The sequence below is a fragment of the Pyrgilauda ruficollis genome, unplaced genomic scaffold, assembly GCF_017590135.1.
Source record: "Pyrgilauda ruficollis isolate IOZ18807 unplaced genomic scaffold, ASM1759013v1 scaffold89, whole genome shotgun sequence".
Taxonomy (NCBI): domain Eukaryota; kingdom Metazoa; phylum Chordata; class Aves; order Passeriformes; family Passeridae; genus Pyrgilauda; species Pyrgilauda ruficollis.
Window position 1 is genome coordinate 321458 of NW_024530932.1, and position 21048 is coordinate 342505.

Consider the following 21048-nt stretch of genomic DNA (forward strand, 5'->3'; position numbering starts at 1 on the left):
TATAGATCTCCTGCTCCCTTGGAAGTCTTATTTTGTGCAAATTAAATGCACTTCTATACAGAAACACATGAATCTACATGTGCTGTTACAGAATCCATGATGGAGCAGGTAATAGTGTACTATCAGAGGTTTTTCTGCTTTTAGTTCATGCACTTCTGTTCTCATTTTTCATCTCTGTTCAACATAATAAGAGCAATTATTGTACTGCATGATTCCTGAAATCTCTGACATAGTCACATAATAGTATTCAGTCAGTGGCAAGCCTGGTCCTACATTAACTGCAGGAATGTTGATTTCTAACTTTTGCTATCAGGTGACAGCAGAATCTGATCTGATACACATGATTCACTTGAGTCATTTGTCTGCGATGACTTGTACTTAAACTGGAGGTGTAGTTGTAGTGAAGATACAATGCCATAAAAATGGGAAATAGAAAACACCTATGAGATCACCTTGAAGGTTAGAGTACAGAATGTATTTTTAACTCCTTTTCTAGTTCAGAGGTGAATGATCCAAGAACAGGATCATTCCTGTCCTTTGTTGCTGGATTGTTACGTGACCTAGTGGAATTTCTAGTGGAGTCTCAGCTTATCTGTATTACCCAGTGTTGATTCAGAGAGTCGTAAAAATGAGCTTGGGCATGTTTAGTGCCAGTTTATTGGTATGAGAGTGCTGCTCCACCTCTGTTCAAAATTCCTAAGGCCTGAACCTGCTTTTATTGCAGAGTTTGTAAACAGCATTCCTTATTGCTGAGAAGGAAAGGGGATTGAAGAGTGGAAGCTGGAGTCAGCATTTACAGTTGTATTTTCAGTTGTTCAGGTTCCCTGGTTAATGAGTTGGCCATAGTGTAATGCAAGGTGGGAGAAATACAGAGGTAAAACTAATCTGTTTTCCTTGAAGGATCTGCCTGCACTTTATGGAATATAGCACAGTTCAGACCAGTGCCAGCAGTGTCTTTTAGGCAGCCAGTTTTTGCATTACTGTGTAATTCACTGTCATGCTGTGAACAGGACAAGCACCATACATGGAGAAAGGTTTCTTAACAGCTTGTTTTAAACTTTCCAACCTACTTACATGGACTTCAGTGGAACAGCTCTGAATTCTGGCACAGCTTCACGTTTTTCTAATGAAGAAATCCTTTGGCAAACACACACACTTGTTTACACCTCAAACAGTTGGCCAGCAGGATGAAGGAATGTAATGGGCACTGTACTGACTTACCTTTGTTCTCTGGCTTTTGATGGGCTCATTAACATTTGCCCTTCAACAGCACAGCAGAGATTAACAGAGCATTTGCTTTAGGATTCCAACACTGGATGTGACATTTATTTTAAGAATATACTGAAATACCAAGTAATGCCCATTGTAACTACAGTAACTTACCATAGTTTTCCTTGCTCTCACTATTGTTATGAATGAGCAGATGAATACAGACATGAGCAGAAAGTCTGCCCTGTGAGAAGCTGAGAGCAGGAATTATCACCACAGTCAGCCTTGAAGTTCATTCCTGCATTTATCGTGTGATTGTGATCATTTGGCCATATTTGTGCTTCTTACTCTCGATGCATCATCTGTTCAAGCTAAGAGAGCCCAAAGTGGACAAAAGGCAGAAGTTACTCCAAGAGGAGCAGTGTCCCAGCAGTGTAGTCAGAACTCTAGGATTTGGATGTGGATGACTTCCAATATCCTTGTGGGATACATTCAGGATTGTGACCAAGGCTGGATTTTTGTGTTTCTCGAGAGGCCTTAAGGTTTGTTGCTGCACAGAGATGATAAGACAGTGGGCTGTCATATCTCTCCAGTGTGAAGTCATGCATGCTTGTTTTGCTTTTAAAGTTTTTTTTTTTTTTCTATTTAATCCACCAGGGAGTCCTCAGCTTGCCTTTTGCTAAGATTCCTAGGACCCCTGATCTGCAAAGTCCACATCAATCCCACTCTTTCCTCTCCACCTGGATGAAGCTCTCTTCAGTTCAGAACATTGCCTGCACTAGGTTTCCTTTGGCAAACAGATGCCAGGCAGCAGTTGGCCATCGCTGGGAGCTGGTTGTGTCTTCTGGCTCGAGGCCCGTACATCTTGTTGCTTTTTGGCCTGCATCCCGTGCAGACTGCACGCTTGCAGCATTTTGACAGAGCTGCCTGGAGAGCTGCACGGAGCTGGAGGGTGAAGGGTTTTCCTTAGGCAAATGTGCCTGACCTCCTGCAGAAAAAGGGCCTTAAGGTGTTGCTGGTTCCCTTCAACAACCTCCTGATCTGTGTGTGCCATGGAGAGTCAGAGGTTAAGATAATCTTACTACTAGGTTGATTTCTTAATTTTGAATGTTTTTAGGGCAGGATAGCTTTGGGTTCAGGTTACATCTTTCTGGAGTGTACAGTTTTAATATTTAGCCTTCAGGGAAAATTTGGAGTTCGTTCAGTGAATCTGCTTTGTTTAATAAGAGACATGATTTTGACCTTGAGAGTTTACTGAAACAAAATTACTGGATTCACAGCCAGTGACAAGTAAACTACCTCTGGAGCCAGAAATGCCATATCTGCATAGCTGTGCTTGAGTATCACAGGCTTTCTGAGAGTATTTGCTAGCTCCTTACCTCTGGAATCAGCAGTGTTAGCAAAATGTGTGTTTACTTTCAAGCATTTGAGCAGTTCTGCTGTTCACTGTGGCTTTGGTCAAATACGAAGGCTGTGGTGTTGTTTCCTGAGCTCTGTCAGGCTTGGTGCTGTGACCACTGCCCTGGGGAGCCTGTTTCAGTGCCCAACCACCCTGGATGTCCCCCAGGACACAGGTGGCCCTCCTGGCTGCCAGGGCACTGCTGACCCATGTTCAAATTGCCATCAGCCAAGACCCCAAGGTCCCTTTCCATGTCACTGCCTTCCAGCCTCTCATTCCCCAGTCTGTCCATACATCCAGGGCTGCCCCATCCCAGGTGCAGAATCCGGCACTTTGCCTTATTGAGGTTCACATGATTGGTGATTGCCCAGTCCTCTGATTGGTTGAGGTCTCTCTGCAGGGCCTCTGCAGAGGAAGTCAATAGCTCCTCCCAGTTTAGGGTCCTCTGCAGACTTACTTAGTATCCCTTAAAGTCCTGTGTCCAAGTCATTCATGAAGGTGTTGAAGAGCACAGAGCCTAAGATTGGGCCCTGTGGAGCCACACTAATGACAGTCTGATGTCACCCCAGTCACTGTAACCGTTTGTGCCCAACCCATGAGCCAGTTGCTCACTCATCCCATGATGTGTTTATCCAGCTGTGTGCTGGACATGTTGTCCAGGATACCGTGAGAGACAGTATTGAAAGCTTTACTGAAATCCAAAGGATTCCCTTGATCAACTAGATGGGTTACCTCATCATAAAAGGAAATTAAGTTGGACAAGCAGGACTGGGATGTGGTTTAAAGGAAGATGATATTCATCTCTTTGATTCCAAAGAGTTTTGCTCTCTCATCTGAATTTGCATAAAACATCAGAATTTCACTGAACTTTAAAGCTTCATACACTTTAGGGTTGCATCAAATTTATAACTTTGATATCTGAGAAGAGCAGAGTGCAGAGTAGGTGTTTTAGTCATCCAATGCCTAAAAATACAAGTAGAGTAAGAGAAATCCAAATTTGGCAGTGGCAGCTGCACGTGATGACCACATTTATCGTGACTTTATGGTTTCATGATGGCAGCTAATCAAGGAAGGATTTCAGGCTTGGTTTTGAGTGTGGAAGAGAGTTGGTAACTGAATTATTTTTCAAGTATGTGTTGACTCTGCTAAATGTGTTGACTCTGGAACAATTACAGAGCTATTGAACTTTGTCTCCCAGTGTCAGTAATTTGAGATGATGAGGCTTCTTTAATTTGAGAAGAACTTCACAACTGTAATATTCCTATGTGGTTTTAAAAATAATATTATAGGTGGTAGGTGAAGTGATGAATCAAGGTGGATTGTAGTGACATTTTTACATTTCATTACTTTCTGAATAGAATCTATGTTTTGGGGAAGCATTTAGGCACAAGCGCGTTGTAAGACAGCAGTCCTACTAAAGACAGCTGTACCGAGGGACACTAGTTGTCACCAGTCTTGACCGGGACATTGAGCCCTTGACCACTGCTCTGAATAATCTCTGGATGCAGCCATCCAGCCAATCACATCTGCATCCACCGTGAAGTGCATCCATCAAATCTATGTCTCTGCAATTTGGAGAGAAGGACGTGATGGGGCCTGTGTCAAAGGCCTTGCAAGGTCCAGCAGATAACCTCTGCAGTTCTTCCCTTGCCTTCAGCTCTGCTGTTATGGTAAAAAATGGCAGAATAATTCAGATTGATTTGGATTATGTTGTTCCACATCCTCTCTGACTTCTTTGTCCCTACTGGTGTAGTCCACATAGCATTCAAACCATGACTTTGGCACTTGCTCACACACAGAAATTCTGTGCTATGGCCAGTAATGTAATCACACCCTCAGTAGGACCATAGGAATAGAAAGTGAGAGAATAATGTAAAAAGTGTGAGATGAATGTAACTGAAAAATCTCACTGCAGCTTTATCCCTGCCTTTGAAAGTTGTTTGGGCCTGAAATATATCTGGTACTCACAGATGCAGGAGATTTATCCTGTCCAGATTCATCCCAGAAGTCCTTTACTGCAATAAAATGGTGGTGGAGCTGGTGTTGTGTGGGAGCTGGATGCAGTATGAAATCTTGGAGAACAACACAAGTACAGCATAAATACCTGGTCTGTTCTCTGAATGACTTAAAGGGATTTGCTGTCTCAGCAGGAATTTCCACCAGCTTCTCTGGGGCAATTCAGGATGACCTAAACCCTCTGGCAAAATACGTGTCTCCAAACAAGACCTGATATAATTGTCATTGTCATTACCATTAACTTTGGCAGAGAGCTGTAAGCTCTGTGTATGAATGGAGTGAGTGGAATATATTTGTTCAAGAGGTTTCAGTGGGCAGATACCAAGCGTGGGTGACTTTGGCAGGTGGCTCATTCCCTGGTCATTTGACTGGGCAGAACTGGTTGAGTCAGGTTGATTAGCTGTCAGGCGTGAATTACAGCTGGCTAATGTTCTCCCTTTCTCAGTCCTTCATGAAGCAGAGGTAATGCTGATGAGTGGATAGATTGACATTAAAGCTTTGTGCTGATAGCTAGCCAAATTGAGACTAGAGTGAAGAAGAAAACAGCATTCCAAATTTCCATGCATTGCTCAGCCATCCCTGTGTTTTTCCAAAGAAATGTACCTTTTTCTATTCCATGGGATATTTGTATTGATATAGACAACTTATAAGTTGAAAAAGCACTAGGGTGACAAAGTATGAAGCCTTTCAAAAAGCCTCTATGATTTGGTGGAGAACTGTAAGAATTCCATTTGTGTATTAAGCAAATTTTTGAGGGAGGTTTCTCTTGTCTAGAGGAGTACTATGTTTATACACCTTTAGAGAAAAGAATGTGCTGTGTATGTTTTAAATACCTGGTGGGTTTTTTGAGGATTACCTTATCCTAATAATATCTTTATTATTCTTTCAGTGATGACATTTAAATATAAACTCACAGCTAGTTTCTTCCAAAAGATCTGCATTTAGACTTCATAATTACTTAACTCAAATGGGTATGAATTGTCCAATTATTTGGACATGTTCATGCATAGCTTGAGATACTTGAAGTTTTTTGTTTTCCTACTTGAGAACATGAGTGAGGTACTCAGAAAAGCAGGATGGCCTTTGCTAAGGATCTGTCTTCAAACCATGTTGATTCATATGTACAGAGCTCTCCAGACTCATCTGGAGCAGCTCCTGTTCTTCAGGAACCGGGAAAGATTACTCACCATACCACATCAGATCTTTAGAATATGTCAGATTTGTCTTTGATCTTTGAACCCAGGAGCTTCTGACACCTCACAGGGAGATGAAACATCCCTATGATGCAGCCAGTCAGTTATAAGGAATCTTGTTGTTGGTATTGTGTGGGATGATGTCACTTGGCTGGTCAGCTTGTGCCTCCAGGTGAAAGGTTTTCTTGCACTTTCTTCAACACCCATCATGATGCATGTTTATACTTGTTATAAAACTGACTAGTTTCTGTTGCAACTTCCAACACAGTTCCTCTGAACTTTGAGAAAACAAAACCCGACAGCCAAATGCAGGATGTATGGTGTAATATTTCCTTGTAGTTTTCTATTCTTTGGTTCTGTGCTTTTGTTTTTATTAGCCTTTCTTGTCCCTTTGATTGTCAGTAGCATCTGATGTTATTTTGCTTGTATTTGGCTGAGAATGAAGGTGTACTTTAAATTACAGAGTAGCAGAGTCCATGCTTTCAGTGGCCACAGACTAGCTGTGCTGTAACAGCCCACAAGTTACCTGCTTCAGGCTGAGTCTGATCTTCATCAAATGCAATTTGAGGTTAAGCTTCACCAGAGAAAAAACTTTCAGGAAACAAAAATTATTTTTTCTTCAGTCAAAGCCTACTCTCTAGGCTTGTCCTTGGATTTATTGGTGTTATGTTCCAAAGTGAAGCCTTGTACGTATTTACAAAGATTTATAGGAGTGTGTTTGTTTAGTGGTTAGATTTTGCCAGGGACAAAATGCTGCTCTGACAGACACCACACCACATCAGGCATCTCAGTATGCAGCATGTCATATGTTCTTGAGCTGGGCTTGTTTAGCCTGGAGAAAAAGAAGTTGAGGGCTTATCCCGGTAGGTTCCAGCCGGGCTGCGCCCGGTGGACTGCTGAGGCCAGCAGAGGCTCAGACTTGGTCCGATCTCCCAAGGTGTTCCCAGCTGCAGGCAGCCAAGCAAGCTCAAGTGATTTCAGCTCTTAGTGATTATCAGCTCTGTGTGATTATCAGCTCTCTTGGCTTGCTTGTGGCCATGGCAGCAGACGCAGGGAGAGAGAGGAGAAGCGCTGTATAAGGTTCCGCAGGATTCTTTATTAGGGTGTCCCACGAAGGTTCTCAGTGACAGCTCTTCTGCCGAACCAGGCAGAATCAGGGGTTTTTATACCCTACAGGGGTTTTGGAAACTGTCCAATAGAAAGGGTCAGGGAAAAGTGACCTATAGGCTTACAGAGAGATAAGCAAGGGTCCGAAAGGTGGAAGAGAGGGGCTTCTAAGGCCCAGTCATCCTGACTTGGCATTTCCTAGCTCAGGCTTCTGACCGCCAAGGAGGCCTTGTAGGCCCTGGGCCTGCTACAAGGGCTGACATTGCTCTCTACACATACTTGAAAGGAGGTTGTAGCCACTTGGGTTCTGGTCTCTTCTTCAGTGTCTCCAGACCCCAGGCCCTGCTGCCTCCTGTTGCGATTCTCTCCTGTAGCACTGCCATTGTGTAGCGCCCTGTCTGCCCTCCTCCCCACAGACGTGGTTTTCCCCTTTGAAATCACTGCTCTGCTGCTGTTTTGTAGCAGCTGAGAGGCAGTGCCTGGTGCCCATGTGCTGTGTGCCCAGTTCCCGTGGTGCCAACAGCCAGAGGTTGCTGCAGGTGATGGGCTAACAGAGTGCTGCTAGAACCAGCAGTGGTCCAAAGGTGAGATCCTGACTTCAGGCAAAATGCCCATTGACGTCAGCAAAGTCAGAATCTTAGTCAGAACAAGCAGTCCAGAGGCTGAAACTGGGAAGCTCTCTTAATATGTCTCTCTGATTTCTCTTTGCACTGATACATATTTTACTTTTCATTTTATTGTCTACAAGCTCAGTAAGAAACATCCTTTTGTCCCATGAAACTTTTCGGCACGCACAAAGCATTTGAAAGCAACTGTGAGTGGAAGAACTAGAAACAGAAGTAAAATTAATTTTACAAAAAAATCTTAGGGTAAGCCAGGTATGAAAACAAGTTCAGAAATTCTGATTTACTGTCCAGAAGATTTGTGACAACTACAGCAGGCAGCAGAACTGAGAAACAAATGGATAATTAAAGTATTTAGGAGGCAGCAGCATTATTTCTTTAGGAAAAAAAATTGTTACAGAAGACCCTGTGAGCATGTTACAGAAGACCCTGTGAGCATGTGCATAGGTATAGTCAGTATAGTGCACTTGAATTTTCAAAATGTTTTAATGAGATTGTCAACTGTTTCTAAAGAAGCAAAGATCACACTTCCTTGTGATCAGAAGGAAAAACGTTTTTTATGGATTAATAACTGGAAAGGAGTAAAAAGATATGATTGGTTTAGTGGTGGAGAAAGGTTTTCTGAGAAGTTGTTTAAGGATCTTTGTTGGAAACTGTGCTATTTAACTGCTTCCATAATAACCTAGAAAATACTCAATGCTAATAGAAAAGTATTCAAGACAGGAATAAAAGCTGCAAGGCTACAGGGACTTTCAGAACGCTTCTAATTTACTCTTTAGTGGGTGAAAAACAGATTAGCTGAATTTCCATCACTATGCACTAACTATGTCCACAAAACTCCACTGATTATATAAATGTGTATACTGATGAGCTCCAAATTAAGCAATCATGAAAGCAAATTAGAAGTTAGATTTCATGAGAAGCTACCACTAAATCTGCCTTCATATATGATGCCACATGCAGTTCTGACTACATTTTAGAAAGGACTTCATAGTAAGTGAAAAGGTGTAGAGAAAAGCAACAAAAATGGTCAAACACATGAGTATGACTTCTGTAAAATGAGAGACTAGACAAACTAATATTTTTCTGTCTGATTAGAGACCTCTACTGGAGTAGTATAAAGTCAGGATTGGTATGGCGAAGGTGGTTAGGGAACAGTTACTGGCAAATTCTCATAATTCAAAACCAAGGGAAAGATTATGTCACCATACCTAAAATAGAAGTATTTTAAAATCAATTTTAATCAATGTGTAACAATGTTGCAAAACTCCCAGCCATCGGATCTTGCAAAGGCTAAAACCAGAAGTGAACTCAAGAGCAAACTGTACGTAATCACAAAGGTTAGGTTCAACGTTTGCTGTTAAAATGAGGGGCAAACTTGCTCTTCTCTCCTAAGCATTCTTGGGACACGTGTTGATATCAATTGTAATTAAAAAGGGTGGGAATGGAGTTGAGAAGAGCTATAATAATTGCTGTTGGCATCTGTTTCTCCAGTAGTGTCAAGAAGCAAATTCAATGCAAAATCTTTTAGTCTGTCTGCTGTGATACAGAAAATAAGTATTTATTTTACTTACCTTTCTTTTCTTAATTTATTTATTGTCCCCGTTCTTTCAATAGACACACCTTTATTTTTCTTTAAATAGTCTTTATCAAGCTGAGAGTTTGATTTATATGTATTTTGTAATACTGTTTTGCACCTTGTCACCTTTGCTGTTTGTACACTGGTACAGAATGTCTTTCAGTTACAGATTATGTGAAAGGGCTGTTCTGGCCTTTCTTCTTTTCACATTTCAATTTTCTCTCTCCTTGCTTCTGTAGATGACCAAACTCCCAACGGAACGACCTAAACGACCCAGCCAAATGTGCCTATTGCCACAACCAGGCCAGTTAGACGGAATATCTCAAGTCAGCCTCCCATTAACAGACAGTGGTTCATGTGGGAAGGAGATGGACTTAGCAGATGAAATCTCCTTTGTTAACAATGATGTGTTTTTCTCCAGGTTAGTGGGGTTTTTTTTGGTTTGTTTGTTTTTGGTGGGGTTTTTTTTGTTTGGTTTTTTTTTTTTTTTTTTTTTTTTTTTTTTTTTTGTGGGGTTTTTTTTTTTTTTTTTTTTTTTTTTTTTTTTTTTTTTTTTTTTGTGTGTGTGTGTGGGTTTTTTTTGGGTTTTTTTTGTTTTGTTTTTGTTTTTTGGGGGTTTTTTGGTGGTTTTTTTGGTTGTTGTTTGTTTGTTTTGTTGTTGTTGTCTTGTTTTGTTTGGGGTTTTTTTTTGTCTTTGTGTTTTTCTCTTTGTTCATTTTCATTTTGTACCTGCATCTCTGGCTCTGGGTATTTTGAACACTTAAACAGAATACTGGGGTGTAAGATAAATTAATGTGTATTTTCTGGTTGAATGCACATACTCCAAAGCCAGCTGTGTGCTTTGGTTTGCCTATCCAACATAAAATTTCAAGCATATGAAGGTAGCCTGCTTGGTGAAGGAATACAGGTGGATAGGTCTGATCTACAGTCAGGCAATAGAAATTACACCAAGCACAGGATGCAACCAAAATGTGTCTCTTGAATAATCAAGTGTATTTGATCTGCCCAGTTTAAGTCTTAACAGATGGCTGACTTTATTCTCACTCTTAAATCCAAAAAGGAAGGGGTTTTTATAGGTTTTTCTCTATCTGGCAAAAATTGTGCTACCGGTAGTACTACTCCATTCAGACAAGAATAGAAGAGTATGTGTAGAGTATCTATACAAGTATCTTTGTGAATTTATCTATGAGAGTCTCCTGGTGTAAAGCATCTATAAAAGTATTTATCTAAAAGAGTATTTTGAGTTTTGATTGCTGGCAGATTGTCTGTTAAGTGAACAGGTAATGGGCATTTTGCTTTCTTGTAAAGTCCTTCCCTGCACATTAGGCTGAACCAGGATATTGAATTGAGTCTGCCAATTTCTCTCCTCTTGTGTCTAGTGCAGCACATGAGGGATTCAGGTTACTGTGGGAAATTGCAGTGTGCTACTGAAATATGGAATTGCCCTGCTGTGGGAAATAGTGCTATTCATATGTCATGGAACAGAACACTGCAGTGTCCCAGCATACCAACCAGGAACACAAAGCAGAGGCAGTGCTGCCAGACACGTAACTGAGTGACTTCACTGTGTAAGCAGGAGATGTGTGCTATTCTCAGCACCAGAGCAGACAGTTTACGAGACAAGTTAGCAAATTATGCACTAACACTAGATTTTGGTTCATAGTAATGGAGGTGAGGCATAGATGTTGAATTTGGTTTCTAGCCCTTGGCAGGCGCATGTGCTCTTTAACTCTTAGCTATGTTAGCTGTGTGTTTCACTCTCCCCAAGCTTCCCCAAAAATTCCTGCAGCCAGAACACATCAGGTTTGTTTACATGGCTTCATTAATCCAGCTGCTTTTGACTGAGATGAGTTAGAAATCAATCATCAGAGCAGGTCAGTTGGCAAATTGGAGAAGGCAATACAGTTCTAGCAGTTAGACAGGGCCAGGCAGGTGGGGCTGTGGCAAAAGTTCCAGCCTCTGGTGTTGATTTGCTGGAGGCTGGCAGAGAGTGTGCCTGTACTCTGCTGTGTGCTCCCAGGTGTAAAGGGAAATGAAGTGCCCAAGGGTTGAAATAAAGAACTGCCAGATCTCATGTCTGGGAAAGTGTGTGTGACTGATGTACTTCATGAGGTACCCCAACACACTGCCTTTCTTTCAGGAGAACAGTTCCAAACAAAGTAATTATTTGCTGTAGGGAATCCTGCTTTCCTATCAATGTGTAATTTTTTAGAAGAGTACTGTTGAAATATGGGACAGTTGGACCAGTGCTGGCGCAGGACATTAAGCACCAAATGAAATGTGTTTGTAACTAGGCAGAAAAGCCTGATCTTCATGCTTGGGCCTTGGATTAAAAGATGTCTGCATCTCTGATTTTATCTGGGAAATTAATTAACTCTAGAAGTTAATTCTCTTGTAATCCCATTTTGTTCAAGAATCCCCTAGTTTCCTGTCCTGTCACACTTCTGTTCATATTTATCTAATTGCATTGACTATCTGTGCTGCCATTTGCTTCTGGTACTTTTTTGTCAGTGATCTACTGCTGCTGCTGAAAGAGGAGTAGGTAGTGTTTGCTCTTTTCTTCCCAGCTTCGGGCTGGCAAGTTGTTGGGCAGGATGGGATGGAGAGAAGGAACAGGGGAAGAGCAAAAGAGGTATCTAGCTGGGCTAACATGCTTGGGGGACACCTGTCTGTGCAACGGGCACAAACCTTGATTCCCGGGCATCAGTGTAGTGCTTTGATATATCAGGAGTGGTTTTAGACGTGCCTTTGGCAGCCTTGTGCCACTGCCATACAGTGAGCCCACAATGAAGTATTACCTGGTGTTACTTCAGTGCAAGGCTATTATTAGGAGCTTTCACCTTTTTCAGCGGGAGGACTCTGGCATCTGACCTAGATTACAAAGTGCTTTGCAAACACACTGCTATTCTTGTTGGGGGGTTTGGTGTCACACAGTACCAACATTTCTAAAATAAATGTTATCATTAATTATGTGTAATTACCAGATAAGTTTTAGTGAAACGACTGTATCTGCTCAACTGTGATATGATCTTTGTTAGAAAAGAATAAAGGTTGGTTTTGGCAGTGATAATCATTTGCTGTTTCATGAAAACGCCTGTGGTTTATTCCCTTTCCATGCTCAGATACCATGATATGGGTGGATTAGAAGAGGATGAAGAACATAGAACAGTAGATGCAGAATTCCACTTTTAGCAGCTTTACAAGTGTAACAGTGAAGAAATAACCACACACATGGAGCCCCTAAGGGTCCCTCCAGCAAGGATTGCAATCTTCAATAAATGTTCCACCAGGTTCATTTGACACTAGAGCCTTCAGGGAGAAACTGAGAGAGATTTCTGGTTGATTAGTGATTTTTAATACTACTTAAAATGCCTTTAATATGTGTCTTCATACAGTTGTGCTTAAAATGAAGATCCACATATTAAGTAGCAAATACAGTTGTGACTATATCTTCTATAATGACTTACCATTTTTTAAAAATACTGAAAGACATGATATGCCTCCTTACAGGTATGATATTCCTCATTGCAGGAATGTTTTGAAGATGCTGCTGTCATCTGAGATATGCAATACATCAGTTGCGGTCAAAACTTTGCAGGGCATGCAATCTCTATCACCTTCTGTTCAGAACAGTTATCTTAAGAAAATGTTGTAAGTTAGGTTATTTTCTTCTGAACAAAATAGGTGGATTAACTCTATGTACCTGCAGTCCCCACTAGCCCATAATGTATGTGTTGTTTTGAAAATTGTCTCATTATTATAGCTGTATGCCAAGGGCAAACTGCTAATTATGCAGCAGTAGAAAAGCATACCTGTATGCAGCTCTTGGGTAAATCCAAAAACAGTGGAGAAGGAAAGAGAGAAAGGAAGAACGTAGGGAAGGGACAGGAGAGACTGGTCCTCTGAAAAAAACGATTTCAGTCTTTAGGCAATATGCAACCTGTTGTTTACTTCTATGAGTCTCATCTCATTTTTGGAAGAGTTCCTGTGCAGGACTTCAGGGCCAAACCTCCAGAGCCTGGGAACCACACACGTCCTTTGTCTTTACCTGGATGGGAGCCACAAGACACACACTGCAGACTCAGGAGCTGGGGAAGGCAATAACTTTTGGAATGGAGAGTGGGCTGGAGGGAATGGGCCACCCTGGGGCCTTACCGACCTTCAGTGAGAGGGGTCTGGAGTGAAGCTGATAGTCCCTGTTTGGGTCGCTCTTTCTTTCTCTATCTAGAAGGAAAAAGTCTGCTCAAAGCTCCGGTTCACACATAAGTGAAATGTGTGATAGGAAATGGCATGATTTTGAATATGTTTAAAGGTACTAAAACTTCAAATAACTGCTTCAAATAATAGATTCAAATGGCTTTTACTTCAGGGTTAGCTATATTAAGGCTTACATGGATACAAAGCTAGGAAGGCCTCTTGCAAGCAATTCTCTCGCCTTCCGTGCTAAACTTTGTATACAAGGAAAGAGAAGAGAGAGCCTTCAGGAAGGTGGGAAAATGCTTCCTGCAGTCAAAATGTGAAGCAGGGGATTGAGGATGGTGAGCATAAATGTCTTTCCTGATACTGGCTCAGAGGTGCAAGCTGTCTGCAGACTTTGGTTGATGCTGTGCTGGATTTTTTGTCCAGGTAAGGGTGATGAAATACGCTTTGCTGTTGTATGTGTCTATTCTAGCGCTTGCTGGAGCTGCATTGCTTTGCATTCCTGGGACTGTTTTGAAGAGGGATCCCTCAGTGGGAGAGCATCCTGCTGTTTGTGGTGCTGTTAGGCTCTGTGCATGGAAATATCAAAGGACTGAGCTGAGTACCCATCCTTGCCTAGTAATGGTTGGATACTGGGGAATGGGTGCCATGTATGGCAGACAGACTTTATGAAGAACACTGTGTAGCTCCTCAGAGCCACGACATAGAGCAGCCACAGCAGTTGTTCAGTAAGCCAGCCTTCTGTACTTGTAGCCACATCTTTGTGTGCCAGAGATCACAAATTCCTGTTTGTGACTGCCATCACAGCTGCAATGAGATTTGCCAGCACAGATAATGCTGTGCTGGCTTTCTAACACGTGCATGTTTTCAAAGAGAAGGTTTGTTTACATCAACCTTTTGTTCACAAAAATCCTTATATCTGGCCTGTGTCCTGAAAATAAAGGAAACACATGCCTAGTAGCGTGGTAGCATCCCTAAAATAAAGGGTTGATTAATGTACCCTGCTGTGCCTTCTTCTTAATTACACTGTGTATTTTCACTGCTAGTTATTGAGGTATGAAAACATACATATATTTGTACACTGAGAAGTTTGTGCTTACTGTAAACACTTTCCCTATTTATTGGCTTTCCTCTTAGCAGCTGAGGTTTAAAACCGAGGCAAGCCAAAACTTATCATTATTCTCTGGCATGTGATAAGAATTGGCCTGTTCTTGCCAGAACAAATCAAACAGGGGGGCTAGTGTTGTTTGCTTAGCTGACTATTTTTGTTTAGGTTTGGGGTTTTTTGTTTTTGAAGTCTGTCATGCCAGTACATTCAGTCCTCATCAAAAGTAATAATTTGCCTTACCACTGAGGAGCCTTGCTGCCTGGTTTACATAAGGGATTGCAGCCAGGCAGCAGGCAGGGCTGCCCTGATTCTTCAAGACAACGATTCAAGAACGGGGTAAAGGTCTGGAATGTTGGTAGGGAGGTGGCAAGCACAGTTGCCTTCTGCATCATTCAGCATGCAGCAGCCTCTGGCAGACCCTGTTCTGAGCCCTCAGAGAGAACATTTTATGTAAAGTGTTGTTGCTTTTTGCCACTTTCTCTCTTTAGGTTGTGTTGAGTTAGTTTTTCCAAGCTGACTCACTTAACTTTGCAAGTACATTTGTCTCCACCCTCCTATGCAATCAATTCCCTTCTTTCTTGCATTGTGGGATGCTGGCAGCAGGAACTGCCTTACATAATGAGTTGTTAAGAAAAGCATTTAGTTTTCTAAAAACACAGTCACAAAGACATGTGATTTCTGTCTCTCCAAGGCAGGTGACTGTGAATGGAAAATCAGGGTGTGGTCTGAGCTCTTCCTGGGTTCTTCTCTCCTGTCTATTGCCCAGATGTAATAACAGTTACAGACCCATGTAATTATGTAGATTTTTTCCATGCAAGTCACCTGGGTGGATTTCAGTGTACTTTTCCAAGCATTTGACCTTTCTCTTCCATCCTGCACAAGTTACTCCTTTAAATTAGGCTTTGTCCATCACACTGTTCTAACTTTCCTTTATAATTCTAGCCATTTTATCTTTGTCTCTCTTTGCAAGATTTACATGGTGACAAATTATGGCTTGTGGGATGGAGAATATTTTGAATCTGATGCCCTGACCTGTGCCACAGAAGTGGAGGTTCATCTTGTAAGCAAGAAGAGGCATGTATGAAACAAAGATCTGGTGACTATTTGAGGTAGAAGGCACATACGCACTTTTATTGTCATAATGTGCATATGGAAACAAAAGTTCTTTTTTCAGTCCATGAGCCAAATATATTAGCTTTTCCTGTTTCCTGGGACAGCATCCAGCAGCCTTAGAAATCAGAAAGGGACTACTGTAAATTCACAGTAATTGAGTAACAAAGCTGGAAAAAAATTACTCCCTTTCTGTACCTCAGGCATTGCTTTCTCAGCTAGGATTCTTTATTTTGTTATCTGCTTTTGCTGTGAGGAGGAAGTCCCTACATCTCATGAAGCTGATGGCTTTCTTATACCAACTAGGTCACATAATAGATTTGCTGAGGACATAAAGGACAAACATCTGCATGATTTTTAAGTAATTTTTAAACAAAAGGGTATGTTACGTGTTATTGGAGAACACACAGTGAATCATAAGGAGTTTAGGCTAACCTTGGAAATCTTTGTGCTTTTAATATTCATGTGTATATAAACCAAGACATCCATCACTAACCCTTGTTTCAAGCAAGTAGAGAAGAAACAAAGCCTCTGCACTGTGACTTATTTTTACTTCAATAAGTAAAAGTCTTGTCACTCTCCTGTCACTTCCTTAGGCTGAAGACTCTGCTGAAGAGTCTGGTCCATTGTTCCAAAGGGGAGTGATTTTGTTCTGTTAGCTTTGCAGAGCCAGCAGTTTTTGACCACCTGAGGCCGTGAGGTATTCCTTCCCCTGTGGCTCTCCAGAGGGGACCTGGGCTGTGTCCTGCAGGCAGTCCCCACAGGAAGATCAGCAGGCAGAGGTCACTGGGTTCTCAGTCAGGTTTGTTTGCTGCTGCAGTTTCCCGGTTCAGCTGGGAGAGCTGTGCGTTTGGACGTTGTGTTCAGCACGTTGCAGCGTAGGCTGCTGCGTTCAGCTGTGACTTCCTATGACACACATGTGTATTTTTATTCAAAGTGGTCAGCTGGCTGTCTAATAAGAAGAGGCTGAGCGTGGCACAGCAGAGTTGTCACTCACTGCTGCTGTCACTTTGCTTGCATCAGTTTGGCTCTGAGCTGTTTCAATGTTGTAAAATCCTTCTCTTTCATGGTCAGTGGCCATGAGAGATTTCTTCTCATTTTATTTGTTATGAGGAGTATGATCCCAAGCTGACTGCTTATCTACAAATTGCACTTTTCACATTGGCTCAGTGCCTTCTTCATGGCTGGAGAGGGTTGCAGTTAGGAAGTATGCAGATAGTCCTGTTCCTGTACCACAGCTTTTCTTTTCATTATGCACCTGCTGAAGTAGTGTGTTTGTGCTAGGGATGCCTGCAAATAGAGGCCACTAGGTAGTTGAAAAGAAAAATCAAAAACTCCTTGGTTGTTAATGACTTGTAGTTGTTAAGGCTTTGACAGGACTCCTGGAAACAAAAGATTCCACCACCAATTCATCAGGTACTTTCACAGTCTCTGTACATTCAGAAAGTTTTGAGTACCATAGGGAGGGATTAATATCTAATAAAATAACATGTTTTTTGTTCTGCATTATATTTAGGAACTATCTGGCCACTGTAAAATGATTGGGAGCACTACGAACACAACAATATATTTTATAAAATGTATAGATGTTTCCTTCAAAAAATCCCATCCTGAAACTTCAGAAAGTGTCAAATTGAAAAAAAAAAATAAAATTCAAGTGACCACTGTTGTAACAGACCTATTGAGCATCACAGAAAAAAAATTTCCTCTAAAATCTTGTTAGCTTTTGCTGGATGTATGCTCCTTGAGTAGAAAAATATGTTCTTTTCCCAAGACTCTGAGAGGTGGTTGGGAAGTTGAAAACTTACAGACCTTACCCACGTTGTTCTGAATGTTCCTGATAATGAACTCGTATGCTGAACTTGTTTTCCTGCAGTATCCCCTTGTGCCAATCCTGACAGGAATGTCCTGCAGTGGGACAGAAGGGTGTTTGCACAGCCTGGGCATGTAGGGAGCAGCTAGGCTCAAAGCTGATGTCGCAAATGAGGGTCACAGCAGTGAGCTGTGCTGATTAAGCCCTCTGCATCTCTGTATCTGGCTGTGCATAAACAACCATTTGTTGTTTCTTGTTGTACACGCAGCTGGGCACGGGAAGAAGCCCCAAGGCTGACCTGAGAGGGCTGTGTTCTGCTCAAATGCAGTCAGGTTTTAATGGATCTGGTCAGAGTTGCCTTTTAGCAAGATCTCCCTTGCTTCTGTGGCAGATGCATCTTGCAGCTCTAGGCAGAAAACTGGAGTTATTCTCACCCAGCTCACTCTTGTTTCAGTACTTCCCAGCCAGAGTCCATCTCTCCTGCCGAGTCATCTTTTCCCCACCAGCTCTCCTGGGAGCCAGGCCGGCCACTGGAGCACTGGTACAAAGGGAGGACTCCTTTCAGTCACTTTGTCAGCTGGAGAAGAGGAGCTATTCCTGGAGGGTTTTCTCTGGAGGGTGACTCTGCCAGACTGCTTCCTTTGCCAACATGGACAGCAGTTTATCTTTCAGTGGAGTAAAAAGCCACGTGCAGCAAACATGAGTGGTGTGGCCTGTTCCTCTGCTTTCCTCAGCCCCTTCCCGTATCTTTGGGGTTTTTTTGTGTGGACTACAAGCATTTCACTTGAAGGTGCTTTAGGAAGCAGGGAACATGAAGGGTGCAGAGGTATGGAATTCAAATGATAGTAATTTTATGGAGGATTGGAGGGATGTTTTTGGAAGATGGGAAAGTGTAAAAACAGTGACATTTTTGGTAGGTAATATAAATCATGGAGGGAGCACCATGGACTCACTTAAATTTTTTAAAACTTTTTTGCTAACAAATGAATGCTTGTTCTTCATCATTTTCAATGACATTTTCATTGGTCTGAAACAGCTGGATTTTTAAAAAGCTTTTGTGCAAACAGTTTTATAGAAATAACAATTTAGTGTTTTGAAGAAATAAAAATTTAGAAGAGTGGGAGAAATTTCATTGGACAGTAAAATTTAGGAATTTCATTAGATTAGCAGAGCTTTGGAGAAAGCCTGCTTTGAAAATAACTTGTGCCAGACTGGACTCCTGCTTGTTTGCTTGCTCTCCCTTGCTCTGGCGCTTGCACTAACTGGTGCAAATGAAGAACCTAGTGACCTTGTCACTCAGCATGCTTTACCCTGCTCCCACAGCAGATTAGCTGGCACAACCATTCATCACTTGTTGCTTTCCCAGGAAACCCTTTAGGAACCTACTCCCAATCCTCCCCCTGCTCCAGGATGGAGGCCAAGAAATAATTTCTGGGCTATTCCATGGGGTGAGAGTCCTTTGGAACAAGTTAAAGCAGCGAGCAAGCGGGTGTGGCAGTGCTTGCAAAGGACACTGCTGTTTCATGAAGGGAAGCCACAGCAGCAAATCCAGGTCTCCAGGGAGTATGCGGTGTCCCTTGCAATGGGAAATGAACTTTTGTGCTTATCTGTTGGGTGAGATCAGGGAAGCTTTGAGAAGCTTTCAGTTTGGTCCATACTTTTCTCTTGTCCCTGCAAGTTTTAAGAACAGTTCTGGAACGTTTCCTCCTTAACAGATTTTAAAAGCTTAAAAGGTTTAAAAGATAATTTGGCCTCTGAGTTGCAGGAGGGAACAGAAAAGCTACTGTGCAAAAACCAGTATATTCTCCACACATATGCCAACAAGGCTTGTATTTCTATGCCAGTGCAAAAAATGAAGTCAGCTGAGAGCAACCTGCTCCTCTTTTGGACAAGAGGAATATCAGCTACAAAAATAAGAAAGAAAATTCTGCAAATTCCATCTAGACTGTTTGCGTAAGGCTTGGTGTTCCTGAACAAAGGCAACTGAAATTGTAAGAACATTAAAAATTCGCTATAATTTTTGATTAATTTCATCAGTAGTTAATCATTCTCACCACTTTAAAATGTCTTAATTTCTAGCCATAATTTGCCAATCTTTGACTTTCAACCATTGAGTCTTCATGAGTTTGAGTACTAGGTCAAGTATTAATGTGTCCTGCATGCATCACGTTATTTTCTTTGAAAAGCACTAAATGAGTGGGTTTCGTTTTTGTGTGCCCTTCATGGGCTGTCTCTTAGCACTCTTCAGTTTTTCACAACTTGCCTGGAAATGGGAATTCTTGAACTGATCAAAGTCTTTTGTAGCAACCAAAACGTAGCAGGAAATACAGACATAATACACCTTTTCAATGTAATACCCCTGTTGATGTCTTTGAGGATGATGGTGATAATTTCTTCAGCCACACAGTCACACTGGGCTTGTAAGCGTGATGTTGTACCCCCATCTTGCACATAGTTCCCAGATTTTGAAAGTTTTAATCCTGGCTTGCACACAACATACATAAAAACCACCAGTATAATTTTATATTTACTTACAAATCATTGAAACATCATTAAGTGAAACAGGGCTAAGCACCAGCTTTGCAAAGTCACTTTTAAACCTTTACTACTTTTAAACTTTTCTGAGGATTCCCCTTTCACTAAATTATGTTTTTAACATATTAGTTGGTCTTTCTTCTTTTTGGCCTTTTGGAGGGGGTCTATTTAATTGTCTGTCTGCTTTGTTTGGACTTGAAGGGCCACAGTTTCCAAGTACAGTTTCTATTTACGTGTGACTTGCTTATTTCATATGTGCACACAAGTGTTCTGGCTTGCAGGAGATTTTCCAGGGTATTTATCATTTATAATGGCAGATGTTCATAAGCATAGATACTTTAAAGGGGAAAATGTGTCTATTAATGTAAGTACGTGTACATAAATAATGGAATTTTTAGTTTTGTATTGGTAGTATTTTGAAAAGTATGTTCTGCAATTTTCAGTCTGGTGATATCTTTCCTTTGCATTTCATGTTTCTGCCAGAGGGAAAATAATTGCATAACTTAGTAAATATTGTGGGAATAAATTGATGGTATTGAATAGCACCCTAAAAGCCTTCAGATTTTGTCAGACCAGGAAAGATTGCCTTTTTTTTTTTTTTTTTTTTTTAATTTTTGAATAGTGTCTGATTTATGTATGACTGTGCAGTGAAGCAAGGGATACTGTTTTTCAGGAGGCAGACACAACCATATCCTCATAAAATCCATTATTTAGATCACATATCTTGTATCCTCTGGTGCTGCTCACAGATCCTCTTCTCTTGTTGCTTTAAATGCTGAGAAAATTACTTGGTGTGCAGCAAAGTATGAAAAGGAAAGAAAGAGGAGAAGGCACTTCTGTAATGATGATTGACAGGAGACTTCCTTTCCAGACGTGCAGTTGTTCTTTAAACTTTGATGGAGAAAAGTGATTATTCATATTTAGTTCCAGTCAGTATTTTTTTCCTTTGTTGAAGCTCAGTAAGAAATTTACAAATCAAATAGTTTGAACACAGGTGTTGCCTTGGTGTAGGTGCTGAAGTGTGGTGGTATGTGTTGGTATTTCAATGGACTTCATCATTTTTATTGTTATTTGCTGTCTATTTTCCCTAAGTGTACTCAATACACTAGGGAGCATACAGTCTGTGGAGAGGATGCTGTGCCTGTCCTGAGAGAGG

General features: G+C 41.4%; 1 protein-coding gene across 7 annotated transcripts in view; it reads left to right on the plus strand.

Annotated features, from left to right (window-relative positions):
• Window positions 1-21048, plus strand: part of FAM13A (family with sequence similarity 13 member A) — a 121036-nt gene that overhangs the window by 38892 nt on the left and 61096 nt on the right. For all 7 annotated transcript variants that reach the window (XM_041488232.1, XM_041488234.1, XM_041488235.1 and 4 more), the window contains exon 6: window positions 9366-9547. In XM_041488232.1, the coding sequence (XP_041344166.1) occupies window positions 9366-9547 (182 nt within the window). The remainder of the gene's footprint in view (window positions 1-9365; window positions 9548-21048) is intronic.